Raw genomic sequence first — 19533 nt, 5'->3', positions numbered from 1 at the left:
CCCTCAAAGGGTCAGCAAGGGCGGAGCAAAAAGCCCAATCACCCATGGTGCTGAGATCGTGATGAGGTTTGTGGAGTGAGAAGTTCTTTCAGGTAGGGAGGAGCATTTCCATGGACGCACTGGTAAGTGAGTAGGGAGACCTTGTATTCAACCCTACGGGGACGGGAAGCCAGTGGAGAGAGTGACGGACAGGTGTGATGTGTTCATGTTTCCGTACTCCCATCAGGATCCGAGCAGCACTGTTCTGAATGTACTGTAGTTGTTGAAGACTCTTGTTAGGAATCCCAGTGAAAAGTGCATATTAGACTAGAGTAAAAAGTCGCCCAGAACGGAGAAACTTCAGTACAGATACACCAAAAATACTGAAGTACAGACACTAATTACATTTACTCAGATACTCAGTTACTCTCCACCACTGCATAAGAGTTCTTGGGCAAGACTCCTAACATGACCCTCACCTACCTGTGTAAAAATGAAACTGTAAGTTGCTGTGGGTAAGAGCGCCTGCCAAACGCTTTACGTGTAAATGTAAACTTCTGTTAAAATAAAACTGTTAAACAGTCGTGAAAATGTTATAGTCCACCAAATCTGCCTCAGTACTCAGAACACATCAAACACTAAAAACATGAATATCTAAGTTCCACAATTTTATTTAAATATACTGTTTACCACTATTTATGGCCAAGTTAGAATTCTGAACAACCATCTGAAGTTAACTGAATAACTTACATTCAGTTATATGAATTTATCTCATGTTCAATAAATTAAAATTATTTAAAAAAGTAGAAAATGTAAATAAAGTCAGAAACATGAATTCGTTCAGGTGTTTCTGTGTAGCCCCCTCATCAGAAGAAGGCGGCTTGGAACTGTGTCTTTGTTTGATATGTTTGATGTTTGGTTTGAAGTATTTGGATTTCTGTATTCTGTGTTTATCTCATGATGTCTTTCTCTCCATTTCTCCGTGCTGACTCGTTAAACCTGGACTGGCTTGACCCTGATTTTGGATTTGCCCATAATGACTCTCGCTTGCCTCACATGCGTCCGCCTCAACACCGCTCCCCATCGTTACAACTAGCAGGAACTACTCAATTGTTGGACTTGAATATCTTTAAAGCAAAAACAAGTGGGAGGCACTGTTGCTACGTCCACCCTGAATGATGGTCCCAGTGCAGTGAAAAATGACACATGAATTCCGATCTGACGGTTCTCATTAAGGTCACATGGCCAGGAATCTGATATGTATTTGATCGAGGATGGCACATGACAGGCAACGGTCACCTTATCAGACTGAAGTGGCAGAAATGTGATTTTTTTGACTATCTGACTTTAATCTGATCATTTCCAAACAGATCTGAGCCACTTTGGCCACAGATTAAAAGCCTCTGCTCAATTCAGATTTTTCCTCTGATCCGATCTTTCCAACTTGATTCAGTTCATGTAAATGTTGATGTGCACAAACCCGTCCTGAAATGACCCTCATGCGCACCTTAATCGATAACATTACCCAAATGCACCAGCTGCACGTTATCGGGTCTATCTGAGTGTGCTGGACAGGACTGACCACTCAGATAAGCAGCTGTGTGTTTGTTACTGTAAAGTCCAGTGCAGGTCACTCACGCAGTGGGGGCAGCTCCACTTTCCCTCCGGGGCTTTCTCCAGCTCCGGGTCGAGACACACCAGGTGATAGGCTCTGGGGCAAGTATCACACAGAATAATCTCGCCCCCCTGCTGACACACCTCACAGTAATCCTGATGATCCGTCTCATATCCGTCTCCATCCTCTCCTAACAGGGAAAACTCACAGTTCATCTTCAGAGACTTCAAACGATTCGATTATGAGCCTTTAGGAAACGATTCATTGCATTTCGCACTTTCATTATTATGGAATTTTTTTTTAAACACAATGAACACAAATGGGAAAGTGTTTAGAGTAGTGGGACGTAGACAAGAGACACAAAATAATCCTGCATTAAAACTTGTTAAGAACAATGAACAAGAAAACATTATGCCAAAATTTTGCCAGTTTGGCCCAAAAATGACTATTTACCTTTTTCTGAATATTATTAAAATTTATTCTACTAAAACAATAACAGCTGACACATAATGATAAATGAAGCCATTTTTCCCTAATGAAGGAAATATTAATCATATGACTGAGGTGTCCTTGAGCAAGACACCTGACCCCCAGCTGCTCCCCAGGCGCCGTGGATAGGGCTGCCCACCGCTCAAGGCAAGTGTGCTCACTGCCCCCTAGTGTGTGTGCGTATTCACTAGTGTGTATGTGGTGCTTCACTTCACAGATGGGTTAAATGCGGAGGTGGAATTTCCCCGTTTGTGGGATTAAAAAAGTGTCACTTAACTTAAATCATTGATATTTCTTGTGCAAAGCCCAAAAAAAAAAATCTTGAAAATTGTTATTGTATAATGCAGGAGTCTTTAATTAAAGTTCAATAAGGTCCAGTTGGAGAAAAGTTCCTCAAGCGAAGGTCCAGAACATCATAAAGTCTTGAGTCGTGACTCAGAGCCATGCACTGTTTACTGAAGTAGCCGAGTCGGAAAATCTTATACAGTCGACAGCTGAATATCAGATCAAATAAAGTCCAGTTCGGTCAGATTTCACCAACATTTACTGAACATCAGATCAAATAAAGTCCAGTTCGGTCAGATTTCACCAACATTTACTGAACATCAGATCAAATAAAGTCCAGTTCGGTCAGATTTCACCAACATTTACTGAACATCAGATCAAATAAAGTCCAGTTCGGTCAGATTTCAACAACATTTACTGAACATCAGATCAAATAAAGTCCAGTTCGGTCAGATTTCAACAACATTACTGAATATCAGATCAAATAAAGTCCAGTTCGGTCAGATTTCACCAACATTTACTGAACATCAGATCAAATAAAGTCCAGTTCGGTCAGATTTCACCAACATTTACTGACCATCAGATCAAATAAAGTCCAGTTCGGTCAGATTTCAACAACATTTACTGAACATCAGATCAAATAAAGTCCAGTTCGGTCAGATTTCACCAACATTTACTGATCATCAGATCAAATAAAGTCCAGTTCGGTCAGATTTCAACAACATTTACTGAACACCAGATCAAATAAAGTCCAGTTCGGTCAGATTTCAACAACATTTACTGAACTTCAGATCAAATAAAGTCCAGTTCGGTCAGATTTCACCAACATTTACTGAACTTCAGATCAAATAAAGTCCAGTTTGGTCAGATTTCAACAACATTTACTGAACATCAGATCAAATAAAGTCCAGTTCGGTCAGATTTCAACAACATTTACTGAACATCAGATCAAATAAAGTCCAGTTCGGTCAGATTTCAACAACAGTACTGAATATCAGATCAAATAACGTCCAGTTCGGTCAGATTTCACCAACATTTACTGAACATCAGATCAAATAAAGTCCAGTTCGGTCAGATTTCACCAACATTTACTGACCATCAGATCAAATAAAGTCCAGTTCGGTCAGATTTCAACAACATTTACTGAACATCAGATAAAATAAAGTCCAGTTCGGTCAGATTTCACCAACATTTACTGAACATCAGATCAAATAAAGTCCAGTTCGGTCAGATTTCACCAACATTTACTGATCATCAGATCAAATAAAGTCCAGTTCGGTCAGATTTCAACAACATTTACTGAACACCAGATCAAATAAAGTCCAGTTCGGTCAGATTTCAACAACATTTACTGAACTTCAGATCAAATAAAGTCCAGTTCGGTCAGATTTCACCAACATTTACTGAACTTCAGATCAAATAAAGTCCAGTTTGGTCAGATTTCAACAACATTTACTGAACATCAGATCAAATAAAGTCCAGTTCGGTCAGATTTCACCAACATTTACTGAATATCAGATCAAATAAAGTCCAGTTCGGTCAGATTTCACCAACATTTACTGAACATCAGATCAAATAAAGTCCAGTTCGGTCAGATTTCACCATTTACTGAATGTCAGATCAAATAAAGTCCAGTTCGGTCAGATTTCACCAACATTTACTGAACATCAGACCAAATAAAGTCCAGTTCGGTCAGATTTCACCAATATTTACTGAACATCAGATCAAATAAAGTCCAGTTCCGTCAGATTTCACCAACATTTACTGAACATCAGATCAAATAAAGTCCAGTTCGGTCAGATTTCAACAACATGTACTGAACATCAGATCAAATAAAGTCCAGTTCGGTCAGATTTCAACAACATTTACTGAACATCAGATCAATTAAAGTCCAGTTCGGTCAGATTTCACCAACATTTACTGAACATCAGACCAAATAAAGTCCAGTTCGGTCAGATTTCACCAACATTTACTGAACATCAGATCAAATAAAGTCCAGTTCGGTCGGATTTCACCAACATTTACTGAACATCAGATCAAATAAAGTCCAGTTCGGTCAGATTTCAACAACATTTACTGAACATCAGATCAAATAAAGTCCAGTTCGGTCAGATTTCAACAACATTTACTGTCAGTTTCCTCTTTTTAGATCACGTCATGTGGAATAACTTCCCTCTGACTCACTTTCTTCTCTGACTGCTGTTTCTCTCCTCGTCCCTCCCCTGTGGGGCGTCACTCACTCGAGTCTCAGAGCTCATCATAATGCACTGATCTGATTGGCTGAGTAGCGTCACGTGTGATGTTTACAGCGCATGTGATTGGTCTGTGAGTCTCCGGCCACTAAATCTACCATAAAGACTAAAAAGCTACGCTGATGAAAGTAAGACCACCCCATCAAAATTAAATAATTCTCCATAGTTTATCGGTTACAGGTCCAGGTCCACATGGGATAGTGTCTGGGTCTGGACTCGGACCACGGTCAGCCTATTAGTGACCTCTGGTACACTGTGTTTCAGAACAAAACCCTACATTTGTTGTTCATCCACAATAAGACATTATACATATTAGATACAATGAGATATGTTGTAATAATAATAATAATAATAATAATAAATGTGTAATAGACTTTGAATACAATGTAAGAATTCATCTCCGCACACACAGATACCTGAATACATTCACACACAACCAAACATTAAACAAGAAAAAAATTCAACAAGGGAAAGAAGGAAGCGCCTGAAGAGAGGCTTCTCTTTACTTTTCCTCTTTTTGCGTCCTCGGCGGGGTTTTTTCTTGGGTGCCCCCGAGGCGTCGGAACGAACAGAGGCACTGTGGATGCTGACATCATCAAAGTCTGAGAAGTCGTCTAAGAAATCCTCCTCGCTCTGTGAAGAGACACAAAAAAAAATTAAACAATATACAACTTGTGAGACAGATGACAGGCTAAACGCTGGGGTTCCTATTTGGGACAACATATAATAAAAGTCTGCACGAAAAACATAAACAAATATAAAACCACAAACATAAACTAAACAGATAATTGACTCAATGTCACACGACCCTGAGACCAAAATAAAGCAATGAGCAAATAAGCATAAGAAGCTGTGCATTACAGTGATTTACCACAGTTAAGATGTTGTTAGGCACAAATTAGAAAATGCAATATGGTAAAATAACCAATGTACAGTAAAAACTGTTACACATCACTGGTGCCAGAAGAAAACCTCACATCTCCATTTTTGACGTTTTCCAGTTTTAATTTGAAAATACCTGTTACCCTCTACATTGTATGTAAATTTCATGATGAATTGACTAAAAGAAATGACCGAAACTGACCAGAAAGACGTCTGGTTCCATTGACTTACATTAAAAGTAAAATAGGTTTTATCCTTCTCCTGTAAATTTTGGAGTTACGATGTTTTCATCTGACAACAGCGATATATATTATAAATTATATAGGTAGTAGCAAATCAATAATTACAAAATAATTTGTATTATAAATAGCCCCTAATAAATTCTTTACAGACATTCAGTTTATTAACTACAACCTGTTGAAAGTCAAATTCTCAACAGTGTTGGAATTAGGTTTAGGATTAGTGCCAGGGCTAGACTTAGAACCAGGGTAAGGTTGGGTTTAGGTTTTGGGTTGAGGTTAAGGTTCGTGTCAATTTAACAGATTATTAGTAGAAAGTACATTAATTGCAAGATAAGTGTTTACAGTGGACTACCCAAATAAAATGTTACTATGTAAGATAATTCTATTTATTAAATAATAACAATAATCATATAGTGGTTTTATTGTTAATAATAGTATTCTTTCACCAAAAAGTGAAGTTTGTTAGCTGTGGTTACCAGGTAACATATCAATAAAATATAATGAGCACAATGTCCGTTAATAAGTGGGTCAATACAGAATTCAGTGAATGTATAGTGTATGTCACATATGTGCACATTCAGTATGTTAAACTGGCTTTGAACAACGTGTAGAACGTCCTTTATCACGATTAAACATTCCACACATGGAAAAAACAGAAAGCGCGCCGAGAGTCATGCGGAGCGTCCTCCACGTGACTCAGGTTAAGCCGTGGGAAGCCGCTCTTACCGAAGAGGCTTTTTTCCTCTTGCCGCTCTGGCCTGCCTTTGATTTGGGCTTCTTGGCTTTCACTTTCTTTTTTGTGTCCTTCACCGGCTTACTCTTCTTCTTAGCTCCAGGCCCTGTGACACAGCCAACTGAGACGCTTCAGCTTCAGTTTTAGTGCAGAACTTCACCACAATTACAGACCAACACAAAATACATCAAATACAATAAACAAAACAGCCCAATATCAGCATCTGCTGTAAAATCTATTACTGATGCCACACTGACAATCCCCCCTAATTTCAGCCTTACTGGCGTCTTTCAGTTAACAAATCAGCCACAACACTGACCACCTCCTCGTTTCTACGCTCACTGTCCACTTTATCAGCTCCACTGACCGTATAGCTGCTCTCTGTAGTTCTACAGTTACAGACTGTAGTCCATCTGTTTCTCTGATACTCTGTTACCCTGTTCTTCAGTGGTCATACACCAATGAGGCATAACATTATGAGCACCTCCTTGTTGTTATATTCATTGTCCACCTAAGGACCCCCATGGACCCTCACAGAGCAGGTACTATTTGGGTGGTGGGTCATTCTCAGCACTGCAGTAACACTGACGTGGTGGTGGTGTGCTAATCAATGTCACTGCTGGACTGAGAATAGTCCACCAACCAAAAATATCCAGCCAACAGGGTCCTCTGGGCAGCGTCCTGTGACCACTGATGAAGGACCAGAGGATGACCAACACAAACTGTGCAGCAGCAGATGAGCTGCCGTCTCTGACTTTACATCTACAAAGTGGAGTGTCTAATAGAGTGGACAGTGAGTGGACACAGTGTTTAAAAACTCCAGCAGCACTGCTGTGGCTGATCCACTCAGATCAGCGCAACACACACTAACACACCACCACCACGTCAGTGTTACTGCAGTGCTGAGAATGACCCACCACCCAAACAGTACCTGCTCTGTGAGGGTCCATGGGGGTCCTGACCACTGAAGAACAGGGTAACAGAGTATCAGAGAAACAGATGGACTACAGTCTGTAACTGTAGAACTACAGAGTGCAGCTATACAGTCAGTGGAGCTGATAAAGTGGACAGTGAGCGCAGAAACGAGGAGGTGGTCAGAATGTTATGGCTGACCGGTATATAACATGCATAAGTTCTGCTCTGGACAGAGAAAGTAACCTGTCTCAAAAAATGAGAGTGATGTTATTACGCATTAATGTTGTAATACTGTGTACAAAGGTTATTTATGAATCACACAAACACATTAGAACCAATAACAATAGCAAGCAAACCTTTTTTTGTCATCTCATAACCACAGGCACAGATAAACAGGCACAAATTCCACTAGAGACTTTCCAAATCTTACTTTTACAAAATTACAAAATAGAGCAAATCGAATTTTCCTCACCAGCTGATAGAAACAGAATTATAAGACAGGCTAAATGGTAAAAATCCAACTAAAGCACAAGTGCACCGTTAATATATGGCCCAACGGGTTACAACAACATCACTGGTTATGCAACATCCATTTCCATGGTTACACCACACATGTTCCCATGGTTACACTACAACGTCTCCTTGGTTCTGCTGCTCATGGTTACGGTATGTCATGGCTATGCTACACTTATTTCCATGATGATGCTGGACTTCCATAGTTACACACAAGACCTATTTCCATGGTTACACCACACATGTTCCCATGGTTACATTACACGTCTCCTTGGTTCTGCTACTCATGGTTATGCTACACTCATTAACACGGGTACACCCTACAGCTATTTCCATGGTTAATCTACATTCATTTTCTTGCTAGACTCAATTACACTGTTACACTACACTGGTTTTCATGGTTATTACACTACACATGTTCCCATGGTTACACTACATCCATCTCCTTGGTTCTGCTACTCATGGTTATGCTAACAGCGCATAGTTACAGTACAACTGTTTCCATGGTTGCACTGCATGGATATGCTGCACTCCTATGGTGGCTATGGTAAAGGTGAAGAGGCAAAGAAATGTTTCAAAACTAACAAACAGGAAAAGAAGTGATTTTACCAAACGATCCCCTTCACTGCTCCCCTGGCATCTGAAACCAAAATCTTAGAAACAACCTTGACGTGACATCAAAAAGCCCCAGAGAAACCGCGCTGACCACTAGCCACTGCTGAGCAACTGAACCCGGACCAAACTGTTTCCCTGAAACACCTTCCAGAATAAAACAGCCACGTTAGTGGTGGGGAAAAAACAACTCACCCTTCCCCTCTTTGGTTTTGGCTTTTTTGATTGGCCCCGTTGGAGAAAGTTGCTGGATACTGCTAAGAGAGATGGGAGGAGCCACGTTGACCGTTTCCACTGCAGCGGCCACAGCGGCAGCTACGGCCGTGGCGGAGGAGCCTTTGAACGGGTTGTTGGCGCTGAACTCCCTCCATTTGGCTCCTAACACTGTCATCATCTTGGACATTGGGATTTTAGGGTTCTTCTTGGCGATGAGGGGCCTGAGCACCATGTAAAACAGAACGGTTAGCAGTAAAACAGCGTGAAAGACTTAATAAACAACAATGCACAAACTGACAAACCTGTTGGATGCTATTTTACCAGGTTTGTTAACGCAAGACAATCACTGATGAGTGCAGAAGTATTTAAAACACAGGAAAATATCTACGCAAGCAAATATCTGAGAGAAACAGTTGTTCAATCACTAACATACAAAAACAAACTGAAATCCATAAATATTTTCTTCAATTATCAAAAGGAAAACTGTTCTGCCAAAAGTTTAAGCAATAAGCTCTCGATACACACAGACTGCAGAACTCCTAAAAACTTTTTTGCTACTGTAAACAAAGTCTCACTGTAAAGCACAGGGAGATTATGCTCTTGCTCTCATGCAGAAATCTCTGTAATACAATACACAAAACTCCAGTCCTGATTATTAAACACAGACAGCGCACTGTTGTGGCTTCAGCAGTGAGGGAACTGCAACATTCAGTGAAATGGAAACCAAAGTCGAGCAAAACCCAGAAGAGCTGCACGTTAGAGAAGGTGGACAAGGGAAGTTTAAATAAGAAGAAAACAAGGATCACAACAATGTATTGCAGTTGGGACACGTTTAGCAGCTATCAGCCATGCTCTTGTCTGTAACAACAACAACAACAACAACAATAATAATAATATTTTTTTTAAATCTAAAAAGCTTTTTAACTCTTATTCTCCAGGGTATGTTCTGGTGTGTCCATCTAACTTTTTGTGAATAAATCGTAAGGCAAATTATTCAGTAACTGCATGAAATAAATGTAAATTTTTGTTTTATTTATTTATTTCTCAAAAATTCTCAGACGCTCTTTGTGTTGTTTTCTAAAAGTAATGTTTCCAGAGCAGATCACTGAAGAGACACCATCTGTTTATAGTTTAGAGCCCAGATTTGGGCTCTAAAAATAGGTCAACTTTCACAAAAGGTGTGTGCACATGGCATCAGAGCACCTTAGACCACAGTTTGTTGATCGACTTCGTAGTTGTGTCATTGGATTTGCGACCATGTGTTTTGGACACATGAAGAGAGGAGTGGAGCTGTCAACCGAACACCACCTAGTGGTGAGCTGGATCAGATGGCGAGTGAAAATGCCGGACAGACCTGGCAGATCCAAATGAGTTGTGAGGGTTTGTTGGGAACGTCTGGCAGAGGAACCTATCAGAAAGATCTCCCACATCCGACAAAGCTTCAACCACATAGCGAGGGAGGCCAGTGACATCGAGTCCGAGTGGGCCCTGTTCCATGCCTCCATTGTCGATGCAGCGGATCGGAATTGTGTCCGCAAGGTTGTAGGTGCCTGTCATGCCGGCAATCCCCGAACCCATTGGTGGACACCTCAGATAAAGGAAGCCGTCAAGCTGAAGAAAGAGTTCTATTAGGCCTGGTTGGCAAAAGATGGGTACCAAGCGGGTTGCGGCTTCGGTGGTTGTTGAGGCAAAAACTGGTGTGGGAGGAGTTTGGTGAGACCAAGGAGAAAGACTATTGACAGGCATGATAAGGTTCTGGCAAACCAACAGGTGCCTCAGTGCTCCGGGAGTACGGGGTGAGGGACTCATTGCTACGGGCCATTCAGTCCCTGTACAAACAGAGCAGGAGCTTGGTTCGTATAGCTGGCAGTAAGTCGGACTGGTTTTCAGTCAGGGTTGGACTCTGCCAGGGCTGTCCGTTGTCACCGATTCTGTTCGTAACTTTTATCGACAGAATTTCTCAGAACAGTCAAGTTTGGAGGGTGTCCGGTATGGTGGCCTCAGAATTTCACGTCTGCTTTTTGCAGATGATGTGGTCCTGTTGGCGTCATCAAGTCGGGACCTCCAGCTCTCTCTGGACCAGTTTGCAGCCGAGTGTGAAGCGGCTGGGATGAAAATCAGCACCTCTAAATCTGAGACTATGGTCCTCAGTTGGAAAAGGGTGGAATGCTCTGTCCAGGTTGAAGTGAATACTTGGCCCAAGCGGAGAAGTTTAAATATCTCGGGATTTTGTTCACAAGTAAGTAAGGAAGGATGGAGCGAGAGGTTGACAGGTGGATCGGCGTCTGCAGTAATGCGGACCCTACACCTGTCCGTTGTGGTGAACAGAGGGCTGAGCCAGAAGGCAAAGCTATCAATTTACTTGTCAATCTATGTTCCGACTCTCACCCATGGTCACAAGCTTTGGGTAATGACCGAAAAAACGAGATCATGGATACAAGCGGCCGAAATGAACTTCTCCGCAGGGTTGCCGGGCTTTCCTTTAGAGATTGGGGTGAGAAGCTCGGCGAATTGGGAGAGGCTCGGAATAGAGCCTCTGCTCCTCCACGTTGAGAGAAGCCAGTTGAGGTGGTTCGGGCATCTGGTAAGGATGGCCTCTGGACACCTCTGATGTCCGATGGGGAAGAGACCCCGGGGAAGACCCAGGACACGTAGGAGGGATTATATCTCTCAAATGATTTGGGAACGCCTCAGTATCCCTCCTGAAGAGCTGGAGGAGGTGGTGGGGGAGAGGGAGGCCTGGGCCTCTTTGCTTAGGCTACTGCCCCCACGACCCGGACACGGATAAGCAGATGACGATGGATTGATGGATGGATGGATGGGTTGACTTTCAGTAGAAAAACAAACTGAGTTCAGCTTCTTTTATTATAAGGGTTTAAAATGACATCACCGTCTATTAGACTGGAGAGAAGAGCTACAGCCTCACACGACGCCCAGCTTCTGAATGGAGCTTATGGAATATGAACGTTATGAAGAACAGGACCAAGAGCGTTTTTGGAGCCACCGGTGAGTCCAAGGGGTTTAAGAGGTAAAATATGTGCTGAGTGAAAGAGCTGCATTTTCAGGTGTGCATTTTCACATTTAAAAGTGAGCTCTGAGCTCGACTGTCTAATAAAAGCTGAACTGAGCTCCACAGTTTAGAAACAGAATAACTCAAAGTATCTCTCCATGTTTTGTGTTCCACAGAAGGTGTTTGCAGAAGGTCAGTGTCAATATGACAATGGAAGAAGCTGACCGAGGGGTCAAAATGGATCCGATTTGGATGGATTCTGATGATCAGAGAGAAAAACATTACTGTGTTTCTTTTGCTACTTATATTTCAGCTGCTACATTTACGTAAGCAGGAAAGTAAATATATGTATGTCCTGTAAAGTCCAGCATTTCTATGATGATGGTAGACCGTCTTTGCCCAAGTTCAGGCAAAAGATGCTGTAGATGTGATGTAAAACAGACAGAATGAGGAACAACAAATCTACGCTACCTTCTTTCTGTCTTATGAATTTATTCTTTTTATAGGTGTTGATGTTCTTTACAATTTTCTCAAAAAATGATTTGCATCTCCACAAATAAAAGTTTTGTTTTCGCTCCATCAGCTTTCAATTTTTATAAAGAGTTTACAAACCGATTTTTACAATTCCACAAAGTTTAGGAAAGGAAAAAAAGGAATAAAAACAGACAGTATTGATGTGCAAGTCCTTTTCAGCCTGCATTCGATTTAAAACATTTGTTTTATTTCAGCAAATTTATTTGATTGTTTTTTGTTTTATATAAGCTTATTCTAAATTTGATGCCTGCAACATGTTCCAGAAAAGATAAGCTAAGACAGGGGCATGTTTACCACTGTTTTACATCACCTTTCCTTTTAACAGTGTTCAGGAATCATGTGGGAACTGAGGACACCAACTGCTGTAGCTGTGAAAGTGGAATTTTTTCCCTACGTTTTCAGTGGGAGCGAGGTATGGACAGCCTGCATGGCGTAGTCACTTGCTATGGAGCCACGATGTTGTAATGTGTAAAAAGTGGCTTGGCATTGTCTTGCTGAAATAAGCAGGTACATCCCTGAAAAAGACGTCATCTAGATGGCAGTAAATGTTGCTCCAAAATGCCATTGTCACTAACACACCTATAGCTTGACAGACACTAGACTTTGAACTGGTCCATTATTTCCAAAAACAGTTTGACAGGTAGACTTGTGAGACCATCTCAGATGAGCTTCAGCAGAGAAGTCAGTGGTGTTTCTGGATGTCACTGATATTATGCTGCCGCTTTGCACAGTAGAGCCTTAATTTGCATTTTTACATGTAGCAATGAACCGTGTCCTGGTGTATTCCTGTTCCAATGTGGTTATATTCACAGGCATTCAATATTAGTTTTTGGACATTTCACCAGATTCTCTGAATCTTTTAATAAAGATATGGACTGCAGATAGAGGCAGGCATCAAATTTGGAATTAGCAAAAAAAAATAAAAAATCAGTAAGGTGAATTATAAGGTAAAATATTAAATAGCTCTTCTTTGGACTTTTCAATTAAATACCAAAAAGACAGTTTACAAATTACTAGTGTAACTGAATACTTTTTTTGTGAAGCGGCGACTGATTCACTAGCATCTTTGATACCAGCGTTGTTAATTGATTGCGCTAGTGTTTACTGCAGTGGTGCACAACTCTGGTCCTAGAGGGCCAGCGTCCAGTACAGCGTGGAAATTTCTAACCCTATTTAATAAATATAGTACATGAAGGAAAACATATAGTTTAAGGGAAAACCCGCTGTTTGTACTAACAGTACATATTGTCACCATCCAAAGAAAATAATAGTCTCCAAAATAGTGACTTTATAGGAGAAGCCAAAAACTCTCTTACCTTTCAATGTAAGTCAATGTAAAGAGTTATTTTTATAAAGAGAGACTTTTATTCCAAGTGATTTTGGAGCATTTCTACTGGTCCATTCCTCAAGACATTTTCACATGACATGAAGAACAGCTTGTTTGTTGAAATAATGTAGAAAAAGAAAAAAATCATCAAAAACTGAGATTTTCTTTGGACAGCGACGTTATGAAAACTCGGAAGATGGATGTGGGTTCAGTGGTCATTTTGGATTGAGAGTAAAATAGCTCTGTTTGCATTGTAGACACTGTGAGCTCTGGTTCCTATCACCAACACAGCAAAGCAACCGGAGTCCAAACAACAGCAAACCACTGTGTGTCTGAATGAATGAAATGATCTGCAGAAATTTGGGAAAATCAGTGGAATACAACAGTGAGGACAGCAGCAGCAACACACAGTAAAGTCAACGGTCTGAACTTCTTGGCTTCCACGTATGCCGATGTTTTAGGGCCACTGTTAATAAAACTAAAAAAGTAGACTTTGAGAATAAAGTCATAATATTTCAAGAACAATATTCATAAAAAAAGTCGTAATATTTGGTGGATAAAGTCGTAATGTTTCGGGAAAAAAAGTCATGATATTGCAAATAATAGCAATACTTTGAGGAAAAAGTTTGACTATTTTGAGAATAAAGTTGTAATATTACGAGAAAAAAGTCATAATATTTTGAGAAAAACGTCCTCATATTTGTAGGATAGAGTGGGCTGCTGTGCTGTAGGGGGGCTGCCATACCGTGTTGGGGTCTCGGTTGCTGTCCTGGCGCCGGAGCTCCACTCACTCCAGTCTCTTTGTGGATCATTTTGATCTTCATCCTCACTGTCTGTGAAACTTCATGCCCTCTTTGAATGGGGGGTGGGGGGGTGGGGGTGAATGAAGCCCCCGATAGCCGTGTAGACGACCCTGCCTGAGGTTCTCCTTCAACACCGCAGACAGACGGTTTCCTCCGAGTCCGTCCGTCTCTTTATTCTAGATAAACACGGTTTCCTGCTCAGCCGGTTCAGCCGGGTCTTACACTGATACCAGGCTGGCGCTGATGAGCAGGAGAGACGGGGGGGCTGAGCATCCTTTATGGGTGAATCGATATGAAAGTGAAGCTCCACCAACTCAGTGCCCCTCATTTAACACCAGGAGGTGCTGCTTCCCTTACAAAACCTTTGGCCACAATATTGACCTTTCCTGGTATTAACGCCGCATTACTGTCGTAATTCTACCACTTTTTTCTAAAAAAAAAAAAAAAAAAAACGACTTTTTTCTCGAAATATTACGACTTTATTCTCAAAGTCTACTATTTTTATTTTCATTAATAGTGGCCCTAAAACGCCATCGCATCCATGTGTATGATCCAGCAGTCAAAACACAGCGAAGATCTGAGGATAAAGCAGTGTGTAATGAAAGACAATGAAGCATAATACAAGAAGGAGCTTATAGACAACCTGAGAAACTGGCTGAAAGCCTTGTAGTTGGTAATGGTTTTGTAATCGTCTTCAGAGAAGGCGTACTGCACGTCCTCCAGACCCCACTCCTCCATCAGCTGGCTCGAAGACTTGGGCTCCTGAAGTTCAAAAGAAGAACGAAAGGAGCTCTGAAGTTGCCACCAAGGCAGTACTGTGGAGCTAGACTGACTAAAACTGCATTACCTTCATATTTCCATCATCATCATCATCATCATCATCATCCTCGTCTTTTTTTCTCCACTTGGCTTTCTTCTCTTTCTTCTCTTTGGGCTTCTTCTTTTTCTTCTTCAGTGTGCCATAGCTGCTGCTCTCGCTCTCTGACCGGTGTCCATGATCGTCTCTGTCCGACATGTCCTCACGCTCACCAATGCTGGCCTGAGGACAAATGGATGAACAGACACTAAATGCATCACATCACAGTTTTTTCTCTGAGCCTCGGTTGGTGACAGGTTTGATGGCACATCACAGAAAATTGCATACGAATTTTACTGTTATTCCTCTTCAGAAGTTTTGTCTGCACTGTGTTTACTGTGTTGTCTGCGCTGTGTTTACTGTGTTGTCTGCGCTGTGTTTACTGTGTTGTCTGCGCTGTGTTTACTGTGTTGTCTGCGCTGTGTTTACTGTGTTGTGTGCGCTGCGTTTACTGTATTGTCTGCACTGTGTTTACTGTGTTGTCTGCGCTGTGTTTACTGTGTTGTCTGCGCTGTGTTTACTGTGTTGTCTGCGCTGTGTTTACTGTATTGTCTGCACTGTGTTTACTGTGTTGTCTGCGCTGCTTTTACTGTATTGTCTGCGCTGCGTTTACTGTATTGTCTGCGCTGTGTTTACTGTGTTGTGTGCGCTGTGTTTACTGTGTTGTGTGCGCTGTGTTTACTGTGTTGTCTGCGCTGTGTTTACTGTATTGTCTGCACTGTGTTTACTGTGTTGTCTGCGCTGCTTTTACTGTATTGTCTGCGCTGCGTTTACTGTATTGTCTGCGCTGTGTTTAATGTGTTGTGTGCGCTGTGTTTACTGTGTTGTCTGCGCTGCGTTTACTGTATTGTCTGCGCTGTGTTTACTGTATTGTCTGCGCTGCTTTTACTGTGTTGTCTGCGCTGCGTTTACTGTATTGTCTGCGCTGTGTTTACTGTGTTGTCTGCGCTGTGTTTACGGTGTTTTCTGCGCTGTGTTTACTGTGTTTTCTGCACTGTGTTTACTGTGTTGTCTGCACTGTGTTTACTGTATTGTCTGCGCTGTGTTTACTGTGTTGTCTGCGCTGCTTTTACTGTGTTGTGTGCGCTGTGTTTACTGTATTGTCTGCGCTGTGTTTACTGTGTTGTCTGCACTGTGTTTACTGTGTTTTCTGCACTGTGTTTACTGTGTTGTCTGCACTGTGTTTACTGTATTGTCTGCGCTGCGTTTACTGTGTTGTCTGCGCTGCTTTTACTGTGTTGTCTGCGCTGTGTTTACTGTGTTGCCTGCACTGTGTTTACTGTGTTTTCTGCACTGTGTTTTCTGTGTTGTCTGCACTGTGTTTACTGTGTTGTCTGCACTGTGTTTACTGTATTGTCTGCGCTGTGTTTACTGTGTTGTCTGCGCTGCTTTTACTGTGTTGTGTGCGCTGTGTTTACTGTCTTGTCTGCACTGCGTTTACTGTGTTGTGTGCGCTGTGTTTACTGTGTTGTCTGCGCTGTGTTTACTGTATTGTCTGCGCTGTGTTTACTGTATTGTCTGCGCTGTGTTTACTGTATTGTCTGCGCTGCGTTTACTGTGTTGTGTGCGCTGCTTTTACTGTGTTGTCTGCGCTGCGTTTACTGTGTTGTCTGCGCTGTGTTTACTGTGTTTTCTGCGCTGTGTTTACTGTGTTTTCTGCACTGTGTTTACTGTATTGTCTGCGCTGTGTTTACTGTGTTGTGTGCGCTGTGTTTACTGTGTTGTGTGCGCTGTGTTTACTGTGTTTTCTGCACTGTGTTTACTGTATTGTCTGCACTGTGTTTACTGTGTTGTCTGCGCTGCTTTTACTGTATTGTCTGCGCTGCGTTTACTGTATTGTCTGCGCTGTGTTTAATGTGTTGTGTGCGCTGTGTTTACTGTGTTGTCTGCGCTGCGTTTACTGTATTCTCTGCGCTGTGTTTACTGTATTGTCTGCGCTGCTTTTACTGTGTTGTCTGCGCTGCGTTTACTGTATTGTCTGCGCTGTGTTTACTGTGTTGTCTGCGCTGTGTTTACGGTGTTTTCTGCGCTGTGTTTACTGTGTTTTCTGCACTGTGTTTACTGTGTTGTCTGCACTGTGTTTACTGTATTGTCTGCGCTGTGTTTACTGTGTTGTCTGCGCTGCTTTTACTGTGTTGTGTGCGCTGTGTTTACTGTATTGTCTGCGCTGTGTTTACTGTGTTGTCTGCACTGTGTTTACTGTGTTTTCTGCGCTGTGTTTACTGTGTTGTCTGCGCTGCTTTTACTGTGTTGTGTGCGCTGTGTTTACTGTGTTGTCTGCACTGTGTTTACTGTATTGTCTGCGCTGTGTTGTCTGCGCTGCTTTTACTGTGTTGTGTGCGCTGTGTTTACTGTATTGTCTGCGCTGTGTTTACTGTGTTGTCTGCACTGCGTTTACTGTATTGTCTGCGCTGTGTTTACTGTGTTGTCTGCACTGTGTTTACTGTGTTTTCTGCACTGTGTTTACTGTGTTGTCTGCACTGTGTTTACTGTATTGTCTGCGCTGTGTTTACTGTGTTGTCTGCGCTGCTTTTACTGTGTTGTCTGCGCTGCGTTTACTGTATTGTCTGCGCTGTGTTTACTGTGTTGTCTGCACTGTGTTTACTGTGTTTTCTGCCCTGTGTTTCCTGTGTTGTCTGCACTGTGTTTACTGTGTTGTCTGCACTGTGTTTACTGTATTGTCTGCGCTGTGTTTACTGTGTTGTCTGCGCTGCTTTTACTGTGTTGTGTGCGCTGTGTTTACTGTCTTGTCTGCACTGCGTTTACTGTGTTGTGTGCGCTGTGTTTACTGTGTTGTCTGCGCTGTGTTTACTGTATTGTCTGCGCTGTGTTTACTGTATTGTCTGCGCTGTGTTTACTGTATTGTCTGCGCTGTGTTTACTGTATTGTCTGCGCTGCGTTTACTGTGTTGTGTGCGCTGCTTTTACTGTGTTGTCTGCGCTGCGTTTACTGTATTGTCTGCGCTGTGTTTACTGTGTTGTCTGCGCTGTGTTTACTGTGTTTTCTGCGCTGTGTTTACTGTGTTGTCTGCACTGTGTTTACTGTATTGTCTGCGCTGCGTTTACTGTGTTGTCTGCGCTGCTTTTACTGTGTTGTCTGCGCTGCGTTTACTGTATTGTCTGCGCTGTGTTTACTGTGTTGTCTGTACTGTGTTTACTGTGTTTTCTGCGCTGTGTTTTCTGTGTTGTCTGCACTGTGTTTACTGTGTTGTCTGCACTGTGTTTACTGTGTTTTCTGCGCTGTGTTTACTGTGTTTTCTGCGCTGTGTTTACTGTGTTGTCTGCGCTGCGTTTACTGTGTTGTCTGCACTGTGTTTACTGTGTTTTCTGCGCTGTGTTTTCTGTGTTGTCTGCGCTGCGTTTACTGTGTTGTCTGCACTGTGTTTACTGTGTTTTCTCAGACTTGTGCTCGTGTGTTGATCCTGGAACTGTTTCGTTTACTGTGTACTGGAGTAGAGCTGACATGACAATAAAGCCTGGATTGACTTGAGTTTCAATATAAATATAAGTATAAATAAGGCAAACTAAAATTTGAAACAATCAAGTAAAAAATTTGCAAAGTAAAATAATGTAATATAAATATATATATATATGTGTGTGTGTGTGTGTGTGTGTGTGTGTGTATATTCATGACAGCTTTAAGGCAGCAATGTCGGGGCTTTTTCCACACATCCTACTACCGGGCATTCAGACTGAAGTGAAAAGAGTGTCGTTACTGCAAGACAGTAGAGTTAGAGGAAGCTGTGAACCTGAGAGGAAGTAAAGACATACACACATCTGAGAAGTCTGGCTGAAGTTTCTCCCACATCTCTCAGAATTACTCTAATCAGACTAAATGCTGTCTAGCAAGCAGCTGGCTTTTCTTCAGGGTATCATTAACTAGCATTTTGAGCAAAGACATGGTTGCTGGATTGACAACAGATAGATCGTTCAGTCAGCTGACTTTGTTTCCTGTAGGTGTGTTTTTGCTGTAGTTTAGAAAATCATGTCACTTATGTCTATACATCATTATGGCATGCACCTGCCCCCCCGGGACCTGATGACGGCGGCGAGAACCGGAAGGCAGGGCCGGAACTATGATCGAGGAAGAACCCCGGTGAGGACAGCGGGGAGAGAACTGTGAGTGAGTGGGGACGGCACATCCTGGACGCTGCCTTCGGTCCCACAGACCGTGAGGGCTGCCTCCAGCATCCTTCTGCCAGGCACCAACGTAGCACGCCATGCGCTACCCCTGGGTTCGTGAAGGACGCTGCAGGCAGGGTTCAAGTTCA

The 19533-nt window shown here is 42.1% G+C and overlaps 1 protein-coding gene across 4 annotated transcripts in view; it reads right to left on the bottom strand.

Moving 5' to 3' along the window:
* Window positions 1-19533, bottom strand: part of chd5 (chromodomain helicase DNA binding protein 5) — a 131457-nt gene that overhangs the window by 66102 nt on the left and 45822 nt on the right. For all 4 annotated transcript variants that reach the window (XM_037532257.1, XM_037532258.1, XM_037532260.1 and 1 more), the window contains exons 3-8: window positions 15255-15446; window positions 15051-15169; window positions 8713-8954; window positions 6471-6583; window positions 5127-5253; window positions 1618-1784 (exon numbers count right to left, since the gene is read on the bottom strand). In XM_037532257.1, coding sequence (XP_037388154.1) covers window positions 1618-1784; window positions 5127-5253; window positions 6471-6583; window positions 8713-8954; window positions 15051-15169; window positions 15255-15446 — 960 coding nt within the window. The remainder of the gene's footprint in view (window positions 1-1617; window positions 1785-5126; window positions 5254-6470; window positions 6584-8712; window positions 8955-15050; window positions 15170-15254; window positions 15447-19533) is intronic.

This window comes from Pygocentrus nattereri, chromosome 21, assembly GCF_015220715.1.
Source record: "Pygocentrus nattereri isolate fPygNat1 chromosome 21, fPygNat1.pri, whole genome shotgun sequence".
NCBI classification, from domain to species: domain Eukaryota; kingdom Metazoa; phylum Chordata; class Actinopteri; order Characiformes; family Serrasalmidae; genus Pygocentrus; species Pygocentrus nattereri.
The sequence above is the reverse complement of the archived record's forward strand: the minus strand, read 5'-3'. Positions and strand labels throughout refer to the sequence as shown.